Here is a 20,079-nt window from a genome sequence, read left to right on the forward strand (position 1 = left end):
CAGCACGAAAAGCTGATCCAGTACAGTGGCTCAGGGCTTCTTGTATATGAATATTTAGGCCAAAAATTAAACAAGGTCTGGTGGTGGAAAAAGGGTTAAAAAACAAATGAACAAACAACAACAAAAAAGTAGGCCTGGACAGAAATCAGGACTATACAGGTAAACCTTGAGCTGTGAGGAGGATGACTAGAGCTGTTTCATTTGTAAGACTGGAGAAGCTGGTCTAAGGGAAAATAAAGAGCTAAGAAGCAACATGTACTGTGTATCTCGTATTAAGAGCTTTAGAAGGCTACTGAGTAGTTGACAGGCTTAACAAGGAGCATATAGAAGGGGGTGGTGACCTGAACTGGTCAGAGAGATGGGGAAATGAAGCAAAAAAAGCTCAGAAAATCATTAAGGAAGACTGGTAGTTGGATAAGGAGTAGCATTAGAAGTGTGCCTAGCAGAGGGGAGGGAGGATTGCCTGGACCTCTACGGTGTGTTGCAGACTGGCTGGATAGTGAGGTTGGTGACTGGAAAATGTGTTCAGGGAGCAGGCAAGGAGCTGTTCTTGTGAAAGATGAACCACCCCTCTTTTTTTTTTTTTTTTTTTTTTTTTTTTTTTTTTTTTTTTTAAGCAAAAATTGCTAAATAGCAAGTAGCTGGCAGCAGTTGGTATGCCTATAACGATGGTCCCTATGGAGAATGATAGCTTTCTATATTTAGTTACCTTATTAGCTCAAACAATTAAGAGCCTTGTGGTTGAAATGTAAGAGGGTTGATAGAAGGACCACAGAACAGGTGTTTTTTGTTCTTATAAAAATATAGAGAAAGACATCTATATACAGAAAATTATTAAAAGAAATCATTAGGACTGTGAAGGTAATTGCTTAAACTTACAAAAACTAGATTTAGGCTTCCTGTGCCATTTCAGTTGAGCACCTCTGCGCCCATGGATTTTGATAACCTTCAAATATAGCTTAGTTTTACTTTAAGTTTATATATAGCTTATATATAGCTTCATATAGCTTAATTTTAGTTTATAGCATAGGCTTGTCTTACTGATCGTTGGCCCTTCTATCTCCCTGGCCTACTCCCCAACAACTTTTGAATGGCTGCACTATTTTCAGAAATGTTTGTGATCTTAAATGATACTACGTTTCTCTGAAAACTGGAGTTTAGACATAATAAATCTAAATTAATGTTGTCACTGAGGCAGAAATAGGCAGACTCAGTGGTGTGGTCTCTTTGATGGCAGTTTGCTGGCTAATCAGTGTTCCTACTGACCTGTTAGCCCACATCAGCGCAAAGCTGCAGCTCCTGCATGCTGCCCTGTCTTGCACAATGAAGCATTCTCTGGGAGATGGAAGGGATTGGAATTACTATTTTGAGGAGGAGAAAAGGACATGTAAGAAGACAAAAGAGCATACACCTGCTAAGAAATGGTGTACCCTAATCAAATGGATGTACGAGCATCAACAGACCTTAAAGCCTCCTAAAATATTATTCAGAGAACTGCTTTTCCTCTAAGTCCTTAAATAGCTTGGTATTCTTTCATGCCTCTTCTGTGGAGGAATTCAGTTCATATTGTAGGTATTGTGCAGGTAAAAGACGTAGGAATTGAAAGGTGTCTTCCGGATACTGTATGGATAAAAAAAAAAAAAAAAAGTAGGAGCTGATGGATGTATCAATTGAAAAGGATTGTTTCATAGTTAGCACAGTGAATATGGTGCTGCAGAATTGTAATTTAGCAAGAGCTCTTTGGAATGTTACTGCAAAGTGTTTCATTTAGGATTTTGTCATAACTGAAGTAAGGATAAGTGGATGTAAAGAAAAAGATGCTTTTGGGGGGCAGAGGAGTTTTCAAGCATGACACTGACTGAAATAAATCAGAATTTTTAATATTTAGTATGATTTCAGTTTGAAAGGAGGCTTATCATTTCATTGTGTGACAAAACATACAACTTACTTGAAACTCAAATATACTACAAAACAATTGTTTTTCAGCCATTTCTTTTTCTACTTCTTTCGTAGTTTCTATATATGCACAAGCAAGTTGCTAAAACGATTAGTAAGTGATAAGCATAGAGGTGTGCTTTGCTAATTTTAGGCGTGAGAACCATTTGACTACTTTATATAAACAGGGAGTAGGTGTCACAAATTTAATGTGAAAAGTTGGGGATGCCCCATCCCTGGAGGTGTTCAAGAATAGGCTGGATGGGGCTTTGAGCAACCTGGTCTGGTGGGAGGTGTCCCTGCCCATTGCAGGGGGTTGGAAATAGTTGATCTTTAAGGTCTCTTCCAACCTAATGTGAGCTGTGACTTGAATATGAAGAATCCATTCTATTGCATAGTGCTCTAAAATAATTGAATCCAAGCCTTATCACATTTAACTGCAGACATCAGTGGAAGCATTTATTCTTTGTGTACCCGTTATTACAACCTTGTTTTGAAAATAAATGCTTTGGGTTTTTTAGTAGTATGCAGTTATGCTATTGATGAGTCATTAGGGAAGTATTAAATGAGAACTGAGGAACTCTGGCATTGGAAACAAAGTTTGAACAGGTGGTTGTAACATAGGTCATGAGCTGACACTAAAGAATGAAGATAATACAAAAGATTTGCTGCCATTGATCCGTTAGTGTTGAATGATACAAGATGCCTGTAGGCAGAATAGGAGACTGTAATAAAATATCACCTGTCTACAAGCCCAAAAACCATAGGTATGGTTGACATTTCTTACATATACCAGGTTCTTGAGTCTGACAAGAGCTTTTTTGGGGGTTGAATATTTTAATCCTTTCAATTTAGGGGTTATTCTATTTGGATATTGCATGCAAAGAAGTGGATTAAAACACACCTGCTGTCTTTTGGCCTGAGGCTAATCAGTTCACGTGGTAAATAGTCTAGGTGTTAGCACTATACTCTCTTCAGTATATCCAAATGTGTTATAGTTTGTTAGCATGGACAGATTTTAGATTGGAACTGGTTTGTATGTGTACAGCTTAAAGCACTGATCTTTGCTAAATCATGTTTATTTTAATAGACTGAATGGGACATGTATGGGTTGATAAATTTATACCAGCCCATAAGCCATTAGAAAATGTTCTGTGTAGTGGGTTTTACATGTTGTATGTGCCCTTTAGCCTGATCTGATATTTACAAGTCAAATATTATAGTGTTAACTGTTTATATGTAAGACTCTGCACTACTGTTCAGGCAAGTTAAGCTACCCAAATGTATGTTTTTTCTGGTGGTAGAATGAAACTTTATGATAAAATATGCTACACTTCTACTTTTCTCTAGGAAATCTACAAAGTTCTATTCTGTTTCTTTAATATTGTTCATGTGTTTATTCTACAGATTACATTTATAGGTTTTGCTGAAGAGATGGATACTGCACATTTGCAGGTATGGCATGTCTATCCGGATTGGAAAACAATGTGCTTCAGCACTGGTGATTTCTTCTAAGTAGTACACAGCTTGTTGGATAGAGGAGTTTTGATTTTTGAGAAATGAAGTATGTTTACATTCAGCATTTAGAAGCATAACAATTTTAAACAGGTTTGAGAGGTTGAATATAATTATTTTAACGTCATCACTAGAGTTTCTGTATCTATTTTAAATACAGCCTGAAGGAGTCTTTGTATTGGAATGGTCTGAAGTGGCATACTTAAATTGCATGTAGTTTTTTTTGTTGTTGTTAAAAACTGTATCAATATTTTTGCTTACGACTTTCTTAATATTTGTGCTTACTAATACAGTACAGTTGCAGTGTGCAAAGCTAGAAGTTCTCTGAATTGACTGCTAGCCATGGAGTTGCTATTATTTCTGGAGAGTTAGATGAGGAAATATTTGAAGAGGGAAGTGTAGCCAATTAGTGGTGTTGTCATACAATTTTAAGAAGTTAAGGATTTATTTCTCTTGCGCAACTTGCATGTCAGTATAACACCATAACGTGTTTGTAGTACTACTCCACACTTTGTCTAGATCTCAGTAGGGATTGCTGTAATGGTTTGCTGGTGTTTAAAACGTCTGTTAAACAATAGAAACTATGAATCCATTTGTGTTCAGAATTGTACCTGTATTGCTAATTAATAAAGTTATAGTCTTGCTAAATATTCTCTCAAGTATGGGTGAGAGCTATTTAATTATATAGAGTTAGATGACATTTATACAAAAATCAGGCTGAATAGGTTTATGAAGACTTGCTTTGTACAATATAGATGCGTACTGTTTAGATTGCTTTGAAAAAAAAAAACAAACATAAATCTTTCACAAGCCTTCTCTGTATTTTCAATAAATATAAAAGTATCTGAGATAATGCTGAAAAAGAAAAAGCCAATGTTCCTTTTTCTATAATAGTGGACCATAGCACCATTCCAATAAAGCATGCTAAGAGCATGCAGAGATCCACTGAGATCAGTCTTCTGAATGTATCTGGGTACTTTGTACAATGTGCAGTTGCTTTTTGGTGCTTCCAAGATTCGTCTTTGTGACGTTTAAGCCTTTTCTGTCCCATGAGAAACACTGGAAATTCTTCTTTTGGTAGAAGAGCAAGTTAAAGATTTGTGGATTGAATTATTTGTGGAAAAGAGTTTTATACCAGAGCTCAGGAGAGTAAGTAGAGAATAGAGTAATAAATAGTGGATAAAAGAGAAGCTTTACCAAAAGTAGCAGCTGTTAATATTTGGGGAGGATATGAGATCAAAACCTCTTCATTATTTTTCACTTAGTTTTTTTCACTTCATGTTCTCAATGTTTTCATATATGAAAATCAGGAGTTGGCAGCTGTTTCTGCAGAGCTTCCAGATGTTCTGAAATCGCTTCAGTTGTGCAAACTAAAAGAAAACGAGGTTGTTTTTCTAAAAGATGTAAAGAAGACCTTGGTAAAAACAAAACATCAGGTAAATATTTTGTTGTCTTCTGTGTCTGAAGTACAGAGTTATATTGCCTTAAAGAGGTATTATTTGGCCTCTTAAAGAGTTTAATAATATCATGCTTTGTTTAGCTTGTATTTTTGGGCTGCAGTAGTATTAATGTTACATTTCTGTGTTTTTGTTTTTGTTTTTTTTTGCTTAAAATGAATGTTAGAAAATCTCAATTGTTTTTTTCAAGTACAGTTAAGTACCTGTATTATTAACTCAAAATATCTACAATGCTGATCCAGTCCTTTTGCTCAACTATAGTCCCTTTTACTGCCAATTTGGAAAGAAGGTGAAACTTGTTAAATTGACAACTCTGCTCTGCTCTGCTCTAGCTTACATCTTCTGCAGACTTCCCCCCTTGAAACAGAGATGTCAAGAAATTATGAGAGTGTCAGGTCTTCATAAAACTCAGTGGGTTCTTTTCTTCTCCAGTCACATGTTGTTAAAGCAACTTTATGCAGTGTTGCCTTGCATGGTAAAATTAAATCATGTTGCATACAAGTTTTTTTATATATTGAAACATATAATCTGTAAACTGAAATAACGTTCAGCACAAACATGCTCTTGAAATTCTGTCTTTATGGATTTTTTAACACGTGTGTTCTTTAAATAGATTCATGACTGCATATTATCAGGGTTGTATTATACAACCTCTTTTGTCTTATAGCAATGACTTATTCAGATTGCAGAGGTCATTAAAATGCCAAATGATTTTAACTATCACTTTACACGTTTATTTTCTTAGCTTTAAAATACTTGTAAATTGTTTACTGTTCATAAAATGTGTTGAGGGAATCTGTTGTTATTCCTGACAGTTGAAGTTATTCAAAGATTGTTATACTGGTTTTCTTGTTGCTCTTTTTCAAGAATCAGCTTCCTGAAGTGCTTTGTGTGATGCGACTGTCTCCTTCATTCCCAAGGATCAAAGCAGATTATGTATTTACCTTGCTGAGCAAGTATACCACAGGCCTAAGATACGCAGTTGAAAAAAAGTCATTGCAAAAACATCGAACAGAGACATCCCGTACAGAAGATGATGATACTAATCAGTCAGTCTCTTCAATTGAGGATGATTTTGTCACTGCTTTTGAGCAGTTAGATGAAGATGAACCTTCAAAGACGCAAAGTGTTGGTAAGTTATTGCATGCTGTTGTAAGAATTTTAATTGAAATTTAGGCTGTCAGAATGTTATGAGAAAATAATGTAAATAAATATATATTTTTTACATTTGTATTTTGTAAAGGGGTATTATACAACTGTAAATTTAATTTTTGAGGCTGTTCTTTTCACAACAGTTTCATAAACCAAATCATAAACCAAAAATTCTAACCTCTGTGTCACATGCAGATAAAATAGCATCTTGTTCTACCTTGTGCTAAAAAACAAACAAACAAACAAACAAACAAAAAAAACCCCATGAATTTCAATCGTTAGTATAATAGGATTTGGAAAAAAATATTGCTTTAATTATGAAAGATGAGTTAGTGTATTGTAACAATTGGAAGTCCAGCCGTTGCTATCAAAGTCTGTCCAAAGTGTTCTGCTTTTCTGTATAAACTCTGGGTTTTGAAGCCGTTGTTTTTTTCTTTTCAGGTACATGCAGCTTTACTACTCGAAACCATCGAGATGCTGCTTCACAGACCATCCCTGCTCAATGTTTAGAAGCTGTTGACTCAAAGACCTCTGTGGGTTCTGTACGTCGAAAGTCATCTGCAAGATCTTCTGCTTTGATTGATATTTTGGGACTTAAGGAACTGTCTTCAGTAAAAAATTCAGTTACAACCTCAATTTCTGATCCTTGGATACAAAGGAGTTTCTATAAGCCATATAATCCTTCTGATCAAGGTGTTAATTTGTTATGTAAAACACTGTTTTCCTCTTCTCCAGCTGAATCCTCAGAGTCAGATTGCTCCAGCCCAAGCCCCATTATTTTCTTAGATGAAGAAGGATATCAGAAAAGCTTGAAAGCAAAGCTCCAGCTGCCAAAAATTCCAGTAGTGAAAGATGGTATAGAGGATTCAGACTCAGAAGTCAGTGAATTTTTTGATAGTTTTGATCAGTTTGATGAACTAGAACAAACCCTGGAAAAGTCTGGTAAAGCTATTAGGGATCCCGTCCTAGGGAATCCCTCCCAGAAAAGGAGGGCTGCCCATGAACAACTGTGTTCTACAAGCATTACAATGAATCCTCAGAAATTCAAGTTTGATCGTCCTACCCTCCCAGCCAATGTAAAGAAACCAACTCCTCGCAAACCAGAATCACCATACAGCAGCGTTTTTGATGTCCCTGATTCCCCTCGCCCAGTTAAAACATCGGGGGAAGAGAACGGGGGCTTGTTCAGCCCTATTAGATCATCGGCGTTCAGTCCGCTAGGGAGCTGTGGTTCTTCTGAATGCTTGTGTCGTATGAGTCTTGGTGGAGACGAGACAGGTCAAAACCACCCTGATGCACTTTATAATACTTACTCAGAATATGCTGATAGTGTTTCATTTGAAATACTGGGTTCTGTTTTTCATTCTGACTCTTCATCGGAACAAGTATGTGCAGGAAATGATTCCAAATGCAACAGGATTGCTGTGAAAGAAGAAGGTCAAGCTACAGATCTCAAAATTAAAACTAGCAAGGAGCCAGATAAACAAGTGAAATCTAAGCATAAATCATCAATAATTCGAAATAGCATTCAAAAATTTGCAACTGAGTTAGTTGAAAAAAGTTTTGGCAGTGCTTTTAAGGACCTGCAAAAAGGTGTTTCTTCATGCACCAACGCACTTTGTCACTTGGCTGCTAGGTTGACTTCTTCGGTCTTTCAAATGGCTTTCTATGAGATTGGAAGACGGAGAGCAATCTCCCTGAAGGAGCGTGCCATTAATGGGCTAGCAAACTTTTTGGTGAGCGAAGCTATAACTGGTGCTTTGAAAGAACTGCGGCACGTGAAGAAGCAAATATTTACCAATACCGTTGCACGGTTTGCCGCAGACCTTGCTGAAGAACTTGTGTTTGAAGGAATCATGGAAGTATGCCAGTTTTCATACCCCTCGACACCTACAGTTGCACAGCCTTCTTCATTTGATTATGAAGACAAGGTGGTGAGATCCTATGCCAGAGATCTGTCTGAATCTGTCATTCAGGAGGCTTTTATTGAGCTATCCCAGGTTGATGTGACCTTCACCACACAAGCAGCCATCAGTGTTTCCATGGACAACATTAAATATGTGAGTGCAGAAAGTATGTTAGAGTCAACACGGACTTCCACGTTTTTGCCAGATTTTAATGACAGGGTAGCACTGAATCCAATCCAAGATTCCAAGAAAGAATATACAGTACAGCAAGCACTGTTTTGTACCTCTGGTGTTGTAAGTTCAATACCTGTGCCCTTAGCCGGAAGAGCTCTTTGTCAACATCAGTTTTCCTCTGATGCTTATAAAGCAAAAGTATGCACTGCTCTGAATTCTGATAACAATATGAAAGTGTACAACGACTGCTCTCATCCATTTTTCACGAGCAGAAAAAGAGAGGAGGAAGTCTCTTCTTTCAGAAATATATACCTAACTTCAGATCAGAATCAAAGTACTGAAAATAATCCATCGCTCTTACATAACCAAAACGATACCAAACAATCAAGTAACATGTCTGGAATAAGCACTAATTCAGAATTAACAAGTGGGTCAAAAAGCATTAATAGTTTCTCTGGAACTATGGTAGATATGATAGTAAATGAGGCTTATGAAGCCATAACCTCATCTCGGGTAACAAAAGCAGTAGAAGAGTACACAGAGTTTTTGTCAAGAAAAATAGTAGATAAAAAAACGTATGTGCAATGTCCTGGTGAAGATGTCCCCAAGAATATGTTTGCAGATCAGTTGGCCAAATACATCATAAAACAATCTGTGGATGAAAGTAAAACTGTGTTATGCAACGCTGGTGAGAATTCGGCATGTAATGTGGGCTCACAGACTTATGCAGATACCAGTAGAAAAGAACAATGTGTGATAAAGAAGCAAGATGCTGAGAAACCAAGTAATGTTTCTGTAGTTGTTGAACAACAACAGATGCCTTTGAATAATCCCTCTAAATTTCTTCTTACTCCAGCTAATTCGGTTCAGTGCGTTTCAGAATCTAAAGATTGTTGGCAGGAACAAAAAGGACACAGGTTTTCAAAATCGCCACCGTCTTGTTCCACTGTGACTTTTGCTAGGCATGTTCTAGAGGACTTTACTGATGCAGGAAGCTGCTCAATGACATACTTAAACAAGCCCTCAAAAAATCACGATATTCAAAAACCACCAGCGGGACCTTTGACTTACAGGCAAGCTGATTGCTTTCCGCATGCAAATAGCTTCTCTTCAGTGATGTTCAGCAGTGAAGATGCTTTGCATATGGCTGATAAGTCGAGTATCAAAGATGGAAATAGCAGTGTAATGCCTGACACGCCCCCGCCAACTCCTTTAGTACCGTGTCAAGCTAGTTCAGAAAGAAACCTGAGAAAACTATCAAAGAAACTCAAGGGAGAATTAGCAAAGGAATTTGCACCTGCGACGCCACCTTCTACACCATACAATCCATCTGTTGCAGGTTTGTCTGAAAGTGAACACGGCTCTTTGGAAAAGGAGGAATTTATGCTGAAACTCATGCGGTCACTTTCTGAAGAAGTAGAAAGTAGTGAAGATGAAGATCATTCTGAAAAGGTTGCTGAGAATGAGGAACATTCAGAAAAAACTATTCAGTATGCAGATAACTTAGCTAGTCAGATAATTTCAGTAGCGACTGAAATGGCTGCTTCCCATTTAGATGATAAAACAAATGAAAGAGAAGCTGGTAGACAGGTTCAGTTAAGTACGCAAAACAAAATATGTGGATATCCAGCGTTTATAAATACCCCAGAAGAAACGTGCAGCTCTTTATGGAATTATGCAGGTGATATGGCAGGAAAAGTAATCAGCGAAGCCAAGAAAATGGTGAAATCAAGGCATTGTAAACTGTTGAGGTTGAAGCGGGTTAATTGTCAAGTGGATTGCCTTTATGTGAGAAAAGATGATAAAGATTCTAGTTCAAAGGAGTGGTGTGGTCCGGTGCGGGACCAGTGTCTTGGTGAGAGAGATTCCTCTGTACTTTCTTTACCACAAGGTTCAGGCACGATGGGTTTGACTTCCAAGTACCCAAGCTGTGAAAGTGTGACGGATGAATACGCAGATCACATAATTCGTATTTTGAAAAGAGAAGGTGGTAACCCTGAACTGTTGATGGATCAGTATGCTAGCAGACTTGCTTACAGGTCCATAAAGTCAGGCCTACGGCAAGCTGCTAGGAAAACGAAATTGAGATGCAACACGACTGTGTTTCCTGGGCAAAATGCACAGGTAAATGGTAAACTGGAGCTGATCAAAACAGTGAATAAAGATGCAGCACAGCAAGCAAAAAGCAGCATTCATCACTGTGAGGAGCAAACTTACGAAAGGGGTATTGGCGCGCAGAGAACAGATTGCACGGAATTGTTACACTTTTCAGAATCCCTTGCTTGCAACATAACTAGTGATGTCAGGAAGAAATTGAAAATATCAGGAGCATGTTTACCAAAATCTCTGACAGATTCCTGTCTATATGAAAAGACTGAACTTGAGGAAGTCACAGGAGATCTTGTTAAAATACGAATTTCTAGAACACTTCTTCCTTTCTCCCCCAGTCATAAACTGTATCATAGTACGGGCAGTTTAAATGAAAATGGCTACAGTGAAGGCATAATTCAAGCTATAGAACAATATGCTAGGAAGGTAGCAGATGATACTCTAGAAAAGAGTTTAGAATCTGCTGTTCTCCAGGTGGCTGAAAACAGAAAAAATGGGGATAGGCTTTCATATACGGACAAACTGTCTCCTTTTTCTGGAACTGTCTGTAGATGCTGCAGTATGAAGGAACATCAGTGCTGTACCGAAAGTGCATCTCCTCACTTACCTGCGCAAAGTTCCTCCTTTCCAGTGAGGCATTTTCTTCATTCTAGATTGGGTGGTGCCTGCCAAAAACCAAGAGTCTCGCACCTTGATATTCCCAAAATCCACGTTGATGTAGAACAGAAGACAGTGTTTCCTGACAAGGTGGCTCCTGCAGCTGTTGAGAAAGCAGAGGGAGAGCTGAGTTACACAAGCGTGACAGCTGACAGTGGAATTGGACAAGATGGAGTCAGTTTTGCTGAAAGCCTTACTACTGAAATAATGACCTCAGCTATGACTAATATTGGTCAGGCAGTTAACATAAGGTAATAATAATTTTTCTTGTTGCATTCTGTACCAGAAAAAAGGGCTGTTAATACAGACATAATGTATTTCTAGAAGAAAAAATTCCCAAGTACAAATTTTATGTTCAGAGTACTTTCTTTCTATTCTTATGGTGATATATAAATGATTATATAAATATATATATAAATGGTAGAACAGTTTTTTTCCACCTGTGGGAGCTTGAAACCAAGATTCCTATGTATATCAGCATGCATATGTTCCAGTAGCTAACTAATAATTGGAACTTAATATTTCAACTTGAAATGATGTTATTTTACCTACAGTAGAGAAGAGCGGACCTTACGGGTTTTGTTGCTGTATGAGCCGTGACTGAATCCAAGTTTGTTCCCTACCTGTACTTCATCTTCTGTACTGAAAAATAAAAGTAATTTATTCTGAATTATCAGTAGAACCAACTTTTGGTGCTGTCCAGACTGGACATTGCTTTAAAGTACAAAGGGTTTACTTTGCTTATGATTGTTAAAATAGTATCCTTATTATTGGAAGAAAAAAAAAATCTTAAGACACTTATAAAACAGTAACACAGTAGACAAGAAACTGATGTTCAGATTTCTGTATGCTTAGCGAAGGCTAATTTACCATTTCCATACTAACTTTGGGGCAAACAGCAACTCTTTCTTAAACTGCAGGGATCAAAATGACTGGAAATCTACCTTTTGGGTCCAGGAGCCATTTTTACATTGTTGGTTATTCCAGTTCATCATAATACTTATTTTCCTACTTTGTAGGGGGTGGGGAGCACAGAGTTCCTCACGGTGGCAGAGGATTTATTTTCCTTTAGTTTCTAGAGGGACATCATGATGAATAATAAAATAGACCTGTTTATGTTTAGTGGCTAAAGACTGCAGCGGATCTGAATTCATTTTTTTTCAAGGTTTGACTTGAAACTCATACTAAGCTTCTGCCTGTAAACAACAATGGAAATTTTTGTTCTTTGGGAGTAGTGATAGACAGAGCTTTTGCAGAAAGCAAACCCCATTTTAATTTTTATGGTCTTTCAGTAAAAGCATTTAATAACAAATTCTGGTAGTTTACAAATGCTAATAAACTGTTCAGTGTGGTGCAGCATATGAATAGTTTGAAACCTTAATCAGTGTGTAACCGAAAGAAAGAAGTAATATGTTTTTTTTAATACCCACAGTATCAGAGATGGTACTTGGGTTTTGAATCACTTCTTAAAAATATTGCTTAAAACTTTTAGTTAGAATATGACAAGAGCATCTAAAATGCAGGGTTTGGATAAGTATTGTTTGTTGTAATATCTGTGACAAGGAGGAGATACTAAGGATTTAACATAGCAAAATTTACAAATGCTTTTTCCAGCATCATCCAGTGATGTTTCTTGAACTGTTACCTTCTGTGTTGCCCAGATGGACTGTGATTCAAACAGTCAAATTATTCTGAGCTGTATCTTTGCATTAAAAAATTCATTTTTACTGGAGCGAAGCATTGACAGTGATGTGATTAGGGCTGGCTTTTTTAAGTTGTGGATGTTACAGTGACTGCTCGCTGTGGTGGTAGTAGGATGGTCATTTTTCTTGATCTTTCTACCACGTCATCTACATCTAACCACGGTTTACCCATGAAGGTTAGCTCCTTACTATATGTTTTCATATTATAACTTCTTTCTAAGGAGTTGAAACTTCTTTAAAGTTACCAAACTGGGTCTTTTGAAGGATCTTATAATGGCTACGTTTATTGAACATACCTACTTGATTGTTGTTGTTTTTTTGGATTAAAAATGTAAATTCATTTCCCGAGGAAGGAAAAGTCATGTGTTTCTACACATACTTGAAACAGGAAGACAAATCTTTATCTGTGGAAAGACCCTTTTTCAGAAATGAAACAATTCTAACCTGTTAAATATCATTGTGTTCTTGAGCAATTTGCCCACGGTAGCAGACCACCTTGCTGGTAGCAATGAAAGCAAGGAGGGGAAAGAGTTGAACAGTCCTATGGTGAGCAATTCCAAAAAATGTTAATTCTTTTGCTTGAAAAGCATACCTTGATCTACAATCTGTAAGACTAAAATGCTTAGATGGTAAAACTGTTCAATGCTTTATAGCAAATAATCTTCAGGATGAGAATTGTGTGTGCCATTCCCTCTGCCTTCTAGTAAAAGAGTTACAAATAGCAATCCATGATCTAAGCCTGTTGAAGTTTCAAATTGATTTAATTGCTTTATTTCTTATTTTGAGAACAGGGTACAAATTAATGGATACCCTTTACACCCTTTTATTTTTATTCCCCTTGGAAATTAGTATCTTTGTAATAACGTTAAATTTCTGTAAATGAATTAACACGGATTGGCATGAGATGTAGTGATGTTTTTGTCTTAAATTTTTGTTTAGCTCTGCTGGAAGAGAAGGATTTCACTCTGTTGAATCTATTGTTAGCCAGCAGATGAGCCTTAGTATTGGTGATGATAGCACTGGCAGTTGGTCCAATCTAAGTTTTGAAGATGAACATCTTGATGAGAGCAGCAGTTTTCTTCATCTCAGTGACAGGTAACTATGAATATATTTGTACAGTTAAACATTTATCTTGGCATCAGGTAACATGATATCAAGTGGTTTTCTCCAGGGGGGTGAAGGAAAAGATCTTATTTTGTCTTCAGTAATGACCTTTGTGTTAAAAATGACTCTAATGTGTTTGAATCTGATTTCTTACTAGATACTTTTTTCTTGTTCATGAATGTTAATACTATATGGAGTGTAAAATACGTAGACTATGCATTTTCACTTACGTCAGGGAGTTATATCAAATAACACTGTGTGCAGCTTAAATATTAGCAAAAGATGCAGGTATTGTTAAAAACAGTCACCACACATAAAGAACAACTCGGCAGTAGTGTTGTTTATTGTGGTCTGGATTTAAAAATTAATGTGCTTTATGTAAATTCATCTATCCTTGAAAAGAAGAAATGTGCTCTTAGTTTGCATGAGGATTTTAAGCAGCTATTTTTAGGGGTTGACTTCTTAAGCTGTTGTAACTGATGTTGCTTGTGCACTGATGTGTTACTAACCAGGAACTTACAGGTGCATAGTGTTGAAACTTACCTGTTTGGGATGGTAAATTTTTCCACAAGAGCTTCTTCTGCACTTCCCTGGCTGATTGGTAGCCAGCTAAATTAAAGAAAGAACCTGAAAAATCGGCAACATCTGTTCTCAGAGGAAACTATAGTGAGTCGTGGCCCTAGCTTTTGCATAGGCAAGGTATGAGGAGTGAGTAAGTTTAGTTTTGCATGAGGGTTGTAACACTTACATAGAACATCCAGCACTTCTCTTGAAGAACAGTAGAAATGGGGAAGGGCTTTTCCTTTTTTTAAAATAAATAAATAAATAAATAAATATTTGGTACTAAAATGAAACTACTCAAATGTTTGCAATATTTTTGTTTTACTTAACCGAGTATTTTAATCCAACCAATACTAAAACTTCTTAGTCATACAACTAAATACTTTTATGAAAGAATGCATTGCCTTAAAGTTATTTTGATAATGCATTATCTATTGAACGAGTGAAAATTTGACTTACGTGATAAATTTGAACTATAAGGAAAAAAAGATCTAGTGTATTGGCAATTAGAATAAATATGGGTTAAATAATGCTGTGGGGAAAAACGTGCAAAAAAATACTCTGGACCTTTAGTACCCATCAAGTACCCATCATGTTTTTATTATCATTCCCAAAACATCTTTAAAAAAATAAATCCAAAACTTTAAAGAATATCTGTTCATTAGGTGAAGAATGACCTATTCTGGCATTTAACCTGAAGAATGGGGGGACGTAATCTGGATAGCAAGGTGTTGGCAGAAGAAACTGGCATGCACAAAATTATTTTTTTTGAAAAACTGCTGTGGATTGTTAACAGCATGCATGTGTTTGGCAGTAGGTTTTAGCAGGTGGAAATGAGAGGATCTGGGGTTATTGCCCTGAGCAAAAAGACATGGAGGGGGAGACCTTCTGTAACAAAACAAGCTTCACTAATAATGCCAGTTGTGGAACAGTAATATCTTGATAATCTTCTCAGGAAATAAGGAAGTGTGTGGCAGTGATGAAGATTTACTGCTTTTACTTTTTTTTAAGCAAACTTTTTTATTAAACAGGAAAATAACCTTGCCATCCATCATGCAGTTACAATAGTTACAAATAGTGTTTTCTTTTTTCTGTGTGGGGTCAGGACCATCTATTTTAAAATATTGCACTGATCATATGTAACCCATGACAATTTGAAATATTTAAAGTACTTCAGTTAGCTTTGTTCCCTTGGCAAAGGGAACATTTCTTAAGGCAAGCCATTTTCTTGTATCTGAGAAGCTGTCCTCAATCTTGTGCCATCCTTGAGGTACCAGGTAGCATTAGACTGATTTGTTTGTAGTGCCAATACATTATAATTGAGTAACATAGTGCACAGGAAGCAAGTTTTACTTGTGCAGAGGACCTGCCTTTTCCCCCAGTATTTTCAAGGCCCTTTGCAGTATTCAAGGGATAGTGGCACTTGAGACTCCTTTAGCTAACGTTTTCTACATTATCTTCATAATAAGCTTACAAATTCAATTAATAGTAGTTTGAAATTTGTGGAAGACGGTCTGAGACTTCTCAGAAAACATACCAGTACAATCTGCAGCAGTCCAGTTCAATTTAACTGCCTTTGCTTTACTTCTCTCAGAGGGGGGGAAAAAGACATTTTTTGTAGTAGCTCTGTTGGCAAAGTCTATGCTCTGTGGGTCTCAGGTCAATGTAAAAATTGTACTTCTGCACCTCACAGAGGATTAAGCTAACTGTAAGCAAGGGAGCAAGACAGCTTGGAAAGAAGCTTTATTTGAATGGAAACAAGAAGGAAAGTTTGTATCATCTGCTTTGCATTTCTAATGTTGGCAGCTTAAGGTTAGAAATAGAAAAAAGCTTAAGACTGTTGTTTATTTAACATACAGGTATAGGCTTAGGCTTTTCCAGAAGATGAATCAGAGCATCCAGATGAGGTTATACTTCAGAGCAGACGTCTGTAGCCTTTGGCTGTATGCACATAATACAAAATCTTGAAGCAGATGAACAGAGTTACAGATCCCATATATAGGGTGTGTGTATATTTATACGTATATATAACTGAAAGCTTTTCTTTTGGGTACTTCTTATGTTGGCTCATTTTGAAGAGCAACATGAAGCATTATAATGCCTTTTTCTGTTTATTGCTTGTTCTGTCATCGCAGATCTTTATTTTCAAGATTTACTTTGTTGTAAGATGCTGAACTAAAAGTGACATAAAAAAAAAACAAAAAACAAACAAACAAAAAAAAAACAAAAACAAAAACAAAACACCACAACCTTCATATGTTGCCATATATAACCATATGATCCTAATCTCCTGGTTAAATACAATGTAATTTCAGACCAAGTTTGACCTCTGTAAAATAGATTAATGTATCTAATCAGAAAAGTACTGTGCGTGAGGTCATTCTGTTAGCTTGCAAATACTTTTTCCTTTAGTCTGAGAACTGGGACAGCTTTTATTTCTACTTCTGCTAAGCTAAAACCTTCAAAGAAAGAGCCGGAGTGCAAAGCGTTGATACCAATGAATTGTGTTAAATCTCTATTCTATATATGTAATTCAGAAACAAAATCAATATTAACTTTTACTGTGGTACTCCTAATACAGTAGCTTGAAAAATGTTCTTAAGACCAGATTTGCATTTTCCATGCAAATCAAACCAGTAATTGCAGATTCTTGGTAACTGCCTTTAGTGCTTTTTCTTTTTTTTAATTGTGCATTTTAATAGGTTGGCTTGCAGTTCTAGGACCAATTTTATTTGTAAGCTTCTGCTCTTCAATTTTCTTTATTTTTTTTCCCCTCAGTTAGGGTGTGTGTTCACATTGCAGGCTTGCTAACCTGCTGTTACTATATGGAAATCAGTATTGAAGCAGGCACACAGGGAAGCAAAAGACACTGACAGGTGATGCTGTTACTGACAGCTTCTTGAAAGAAATTAGTATCTGGCTCTTGAAATGTTCCTTTCCACCATTTCTTGTTTTAAATTTGATTATTTGCTGTGAGTGGGATGAGTGGGAAGGAAGAGTTTTGAGCTGAAGAAAGCATTTTCTTACAGCAGTTCCCTGGAATTGCAATGTGGCTGGTCATACCATCTACAGTAGATAATTTGTACTTATCACAACATGCTGGTTGTCTCAATCCTATCCCTGGAAGACTTCCAGACATGCTTAGGGGGAGGTATGAAATTGGGAAGTGGGAGATTTAATCCTATGAGTAACACAGTTTTGTACGAGAGCACAGGGCTAGCAAATTAACTGCAGCGTCTAAAATACACCAGTGTAAAGACACTGTACATTTTTTCAGTTCTTTGCATCGACTTGAATGTATTCATGGAATAAATGCAATGTGCTTGTGAACTGAGTAAATTAATCTTTTTAGTCTTAGATTTATTATTGATTTATAAAACAAAAATTTAACTTAAAGACCAGTATTCAGAATTCATTTTTTAAAAAAGTATTTTTCTGATTTATTTTAAGAATTCCTTCTTATCCAGCTGTTGGAGATCAGTGCTGGGCTTTTGAAATGAGAAGGATTTAATTTGTGCAGTTTTCTTCACAATACATAATACTAGGAACTTTTAGCTAGCCTTTAAACACATATTATATTTGTAATCCATATTCCTGTGAGTAATAGCACTGAATTTTTTGAGCTTGTATAAATGACAAACAGTATGCTTAGGCCTGAGGACAGAATTACTGTTAGCACTGATCTGGAAAATTAATGAGTACAAATTAATACTTTCACCTGTGTACAGAAACTTACCAGTTTTGCATTGGTATGCAAATTGCTGCTCTGAAGTTCCAGCTAACCTGTTTAGGAAGTTTGAGTGCTCGTGTTAAATGTCTTGTCAAAGCAGCTCTGAGGAAAGCAAAGGTTCTAGTTTGAGCTATTGTTCTTTTCTAGTTCAGCTGTGTTCTCTTCTTCTCCTGGCAGTAATGGTAACAGCAGTAGCTGGAGCAGTCTTGGTTTAGAAGGAGATATGTATGAGGAGAATTTATCCTTTCCAACATCAGACAGGTTGGTTGAGTTGAGAAACGTAAACCAGATGGGTTCCTCATAATTAATGCATGTAATCATCATTTTTGGGAAAATAAGAATATGGCACATTTTTTAATGCTTATACATTATTCACTCTCCTCTCACTTAATCACTATATGATTTTTTCATTAATTAATCCATATTGAATGGTTAAGTGTTGCTTTGCAAAATGATGAATGTGTTCTGCTTGCAAAATGACAGGTCCCATTTATGCATGTTTTTGCTTGCGGTTTTACAAATTTTTAGATTTACTTTTTTCATGCAAACTAGAGCTTGCTTCCTACAGGATTTCTGTTTTTCTTTTACCTAGTGGAAACTTTCAAAATTGCTTGGTGAATGATTTTTGTAGAACACTTACCATGCAGCAGCTTTGAATAACCTATAGCTGTTCATACCTGTGATATAAGATGGCTCAACCTTTTTGCATATGAAGCAAAACTAAACTGTCCTACTTAATTAAAATCAACAAGTTTTCATCTCATTCTAAAAGGTCTCTTCTCATGTTTCTCCTTTCCTCTCTTCCTCTAAGAGCAAATCTCATGAACTCCATGACAAATCTATTTCCACCATGAAATGGTGTGAGAAGCAAAGCTTCTTTTCATCGTCATTTCTTAATTCTTCTATGATCTTCCTGTCCTTTACTGTTTAACCTTCATTACAGTCTTAAGATTGACTATATTTATTGTGCATATATTAATATTTTTGTTATATTTTAAAAATACAGTGATGGAACAGACGATAAAGATGAAGACACCAAGGATGCTGTAGAAGGTAATGTCAGTTCCAGTGTACACTGCTGTTCTTGGCCTGTGCACTTGACATAAGTTATTTTTGTTTATTCTTTGCTTTTGTAATCTTCAAAACAAAATTACAACCCTATTAATCCGTATTGATCATATCATATGTCAGTCAAGCATTGGGATATTTTCACAGACTAATACCCTGCAAACACTTGTTAATGCACTTGCTAATTCAGCCTTTGAGAAATGCTAGTCTCTCACTTTCAGATAACACACGTATTTAATGTATGGTAGTGAACACTGGTCAGTTTCTTGAAAGTATAAATTTATATGCATAGCATATCTTATTTGTGAAATATATGATGAGTGATGGCAGTGCATCTGCATGATTGTTTGAGACATTGAAAAAGTCATTCATACTGACCATAGTAAGCTTTGAAGAGTGTTTATGAGAAACGATGCAAAAAAAATTGGCATTCTAGCAAATGTATTGAATCCTTTTCTTAGTGAAATACAAAACAGGGTCTGTCTGGACTCCTGTTACAGCTTCTTTGTTTTCAGAGAACTTTGCACTGGTTCTAGTCTGAGTGAAGTGCAAAAGGTTGTTAACTCAAGTGAATACACAGTGCTTTCTGTGTTTTGGTTTCTCATTATGAGGCTGATCTTAAAGTAAATTACAGAGGTTTTCATTGGTTTTGCTATATTCTGAGGATAAAATAATTTCAAGAAACCTCTACTACCTGTTTACAGTGGTTGTTCAGTCACGTTGCATGTCTTCAAATGCAACGATGTAAGCAGAAAGTTGTGTGATTGTATGTGTATTTTAAGCTCCTGGGAGACTGTACTGGTTTAAACCACATTTCTTGACTTTTTTTCTGTAAATTAGATCTTCCTGTGAGGTATTAAGGCAATAACTGAGTCATTGAGTGTGTCTATCCTCAAAAATTAATTACAATTAGTATTTTCCGTTCTGTAGGTTTAATCTAGGCTGTCGGTATACTATTGCTTTTTGTTTTTCCTGACTAACAACAACAACAAAAAAAAGCATCTCAA

General features: G+C 36.4%; 1 protein-coding gene across 3 annotated transcripts in view; it reads left to right on the forward strand.

Annotated features, from left to right (window-relative positions):
- The window catches only part of AKAP11 (A-kinase anchoring protein 11), a 39,655-nt gene that overhangs the window by 11,503 nt on the left and 8,073 nt on the right, over positions 1-20,079 (forward strand). Inside the window, exons 4-10 of one of the 3 annotated variants that reach the window (XM_032208120.1) lie at positions 3,343-3,390; positions 4,761-4,886; positions 5,775-6,039; positions 6,501-11,157; positions 13,549-13,704; positions 18,152-18,265; positions 19,011-19,057. In XM_032208120.1, the coding sequence (XP_032064011.1) occupies positions 3,343-3,390; positions 4,761-4,886; positions 5,775-6,039; positions 6,501-11,157; positions 13,549-13,704; positions 18,152-18,265; positions 19,011-19,057 (5,413 nt within the window). The remainder of the gene's footprint in view (positions 1-3,342; positions 3,391-4,760; positions 4,887-5,774; positions 6,040-6,500; positions 11,158-13,548; positions 13,705-18,151; positions 18,266-19,010; positions 19,058-20,079) is intronic. The other 2 variants (XM_032208122.1, XM_032208123.1) reach the window with 2 other exon arrangements.

This window comes from Aythya fuligula, chromosome 1 (genome assembly GCF_009819795.1).
Source record: "Aythya fuligula isolate bAytFul2 chromosome 1, bAytFul2.pri, whole genome shotgun sequence".
Taxonomy (NCBI): domain Eukaryota; kingdom Metazoa; phylum Chordata; class Aves; order Anseriformes; family Anatidae; genus Aythya; species Aythya fuligula.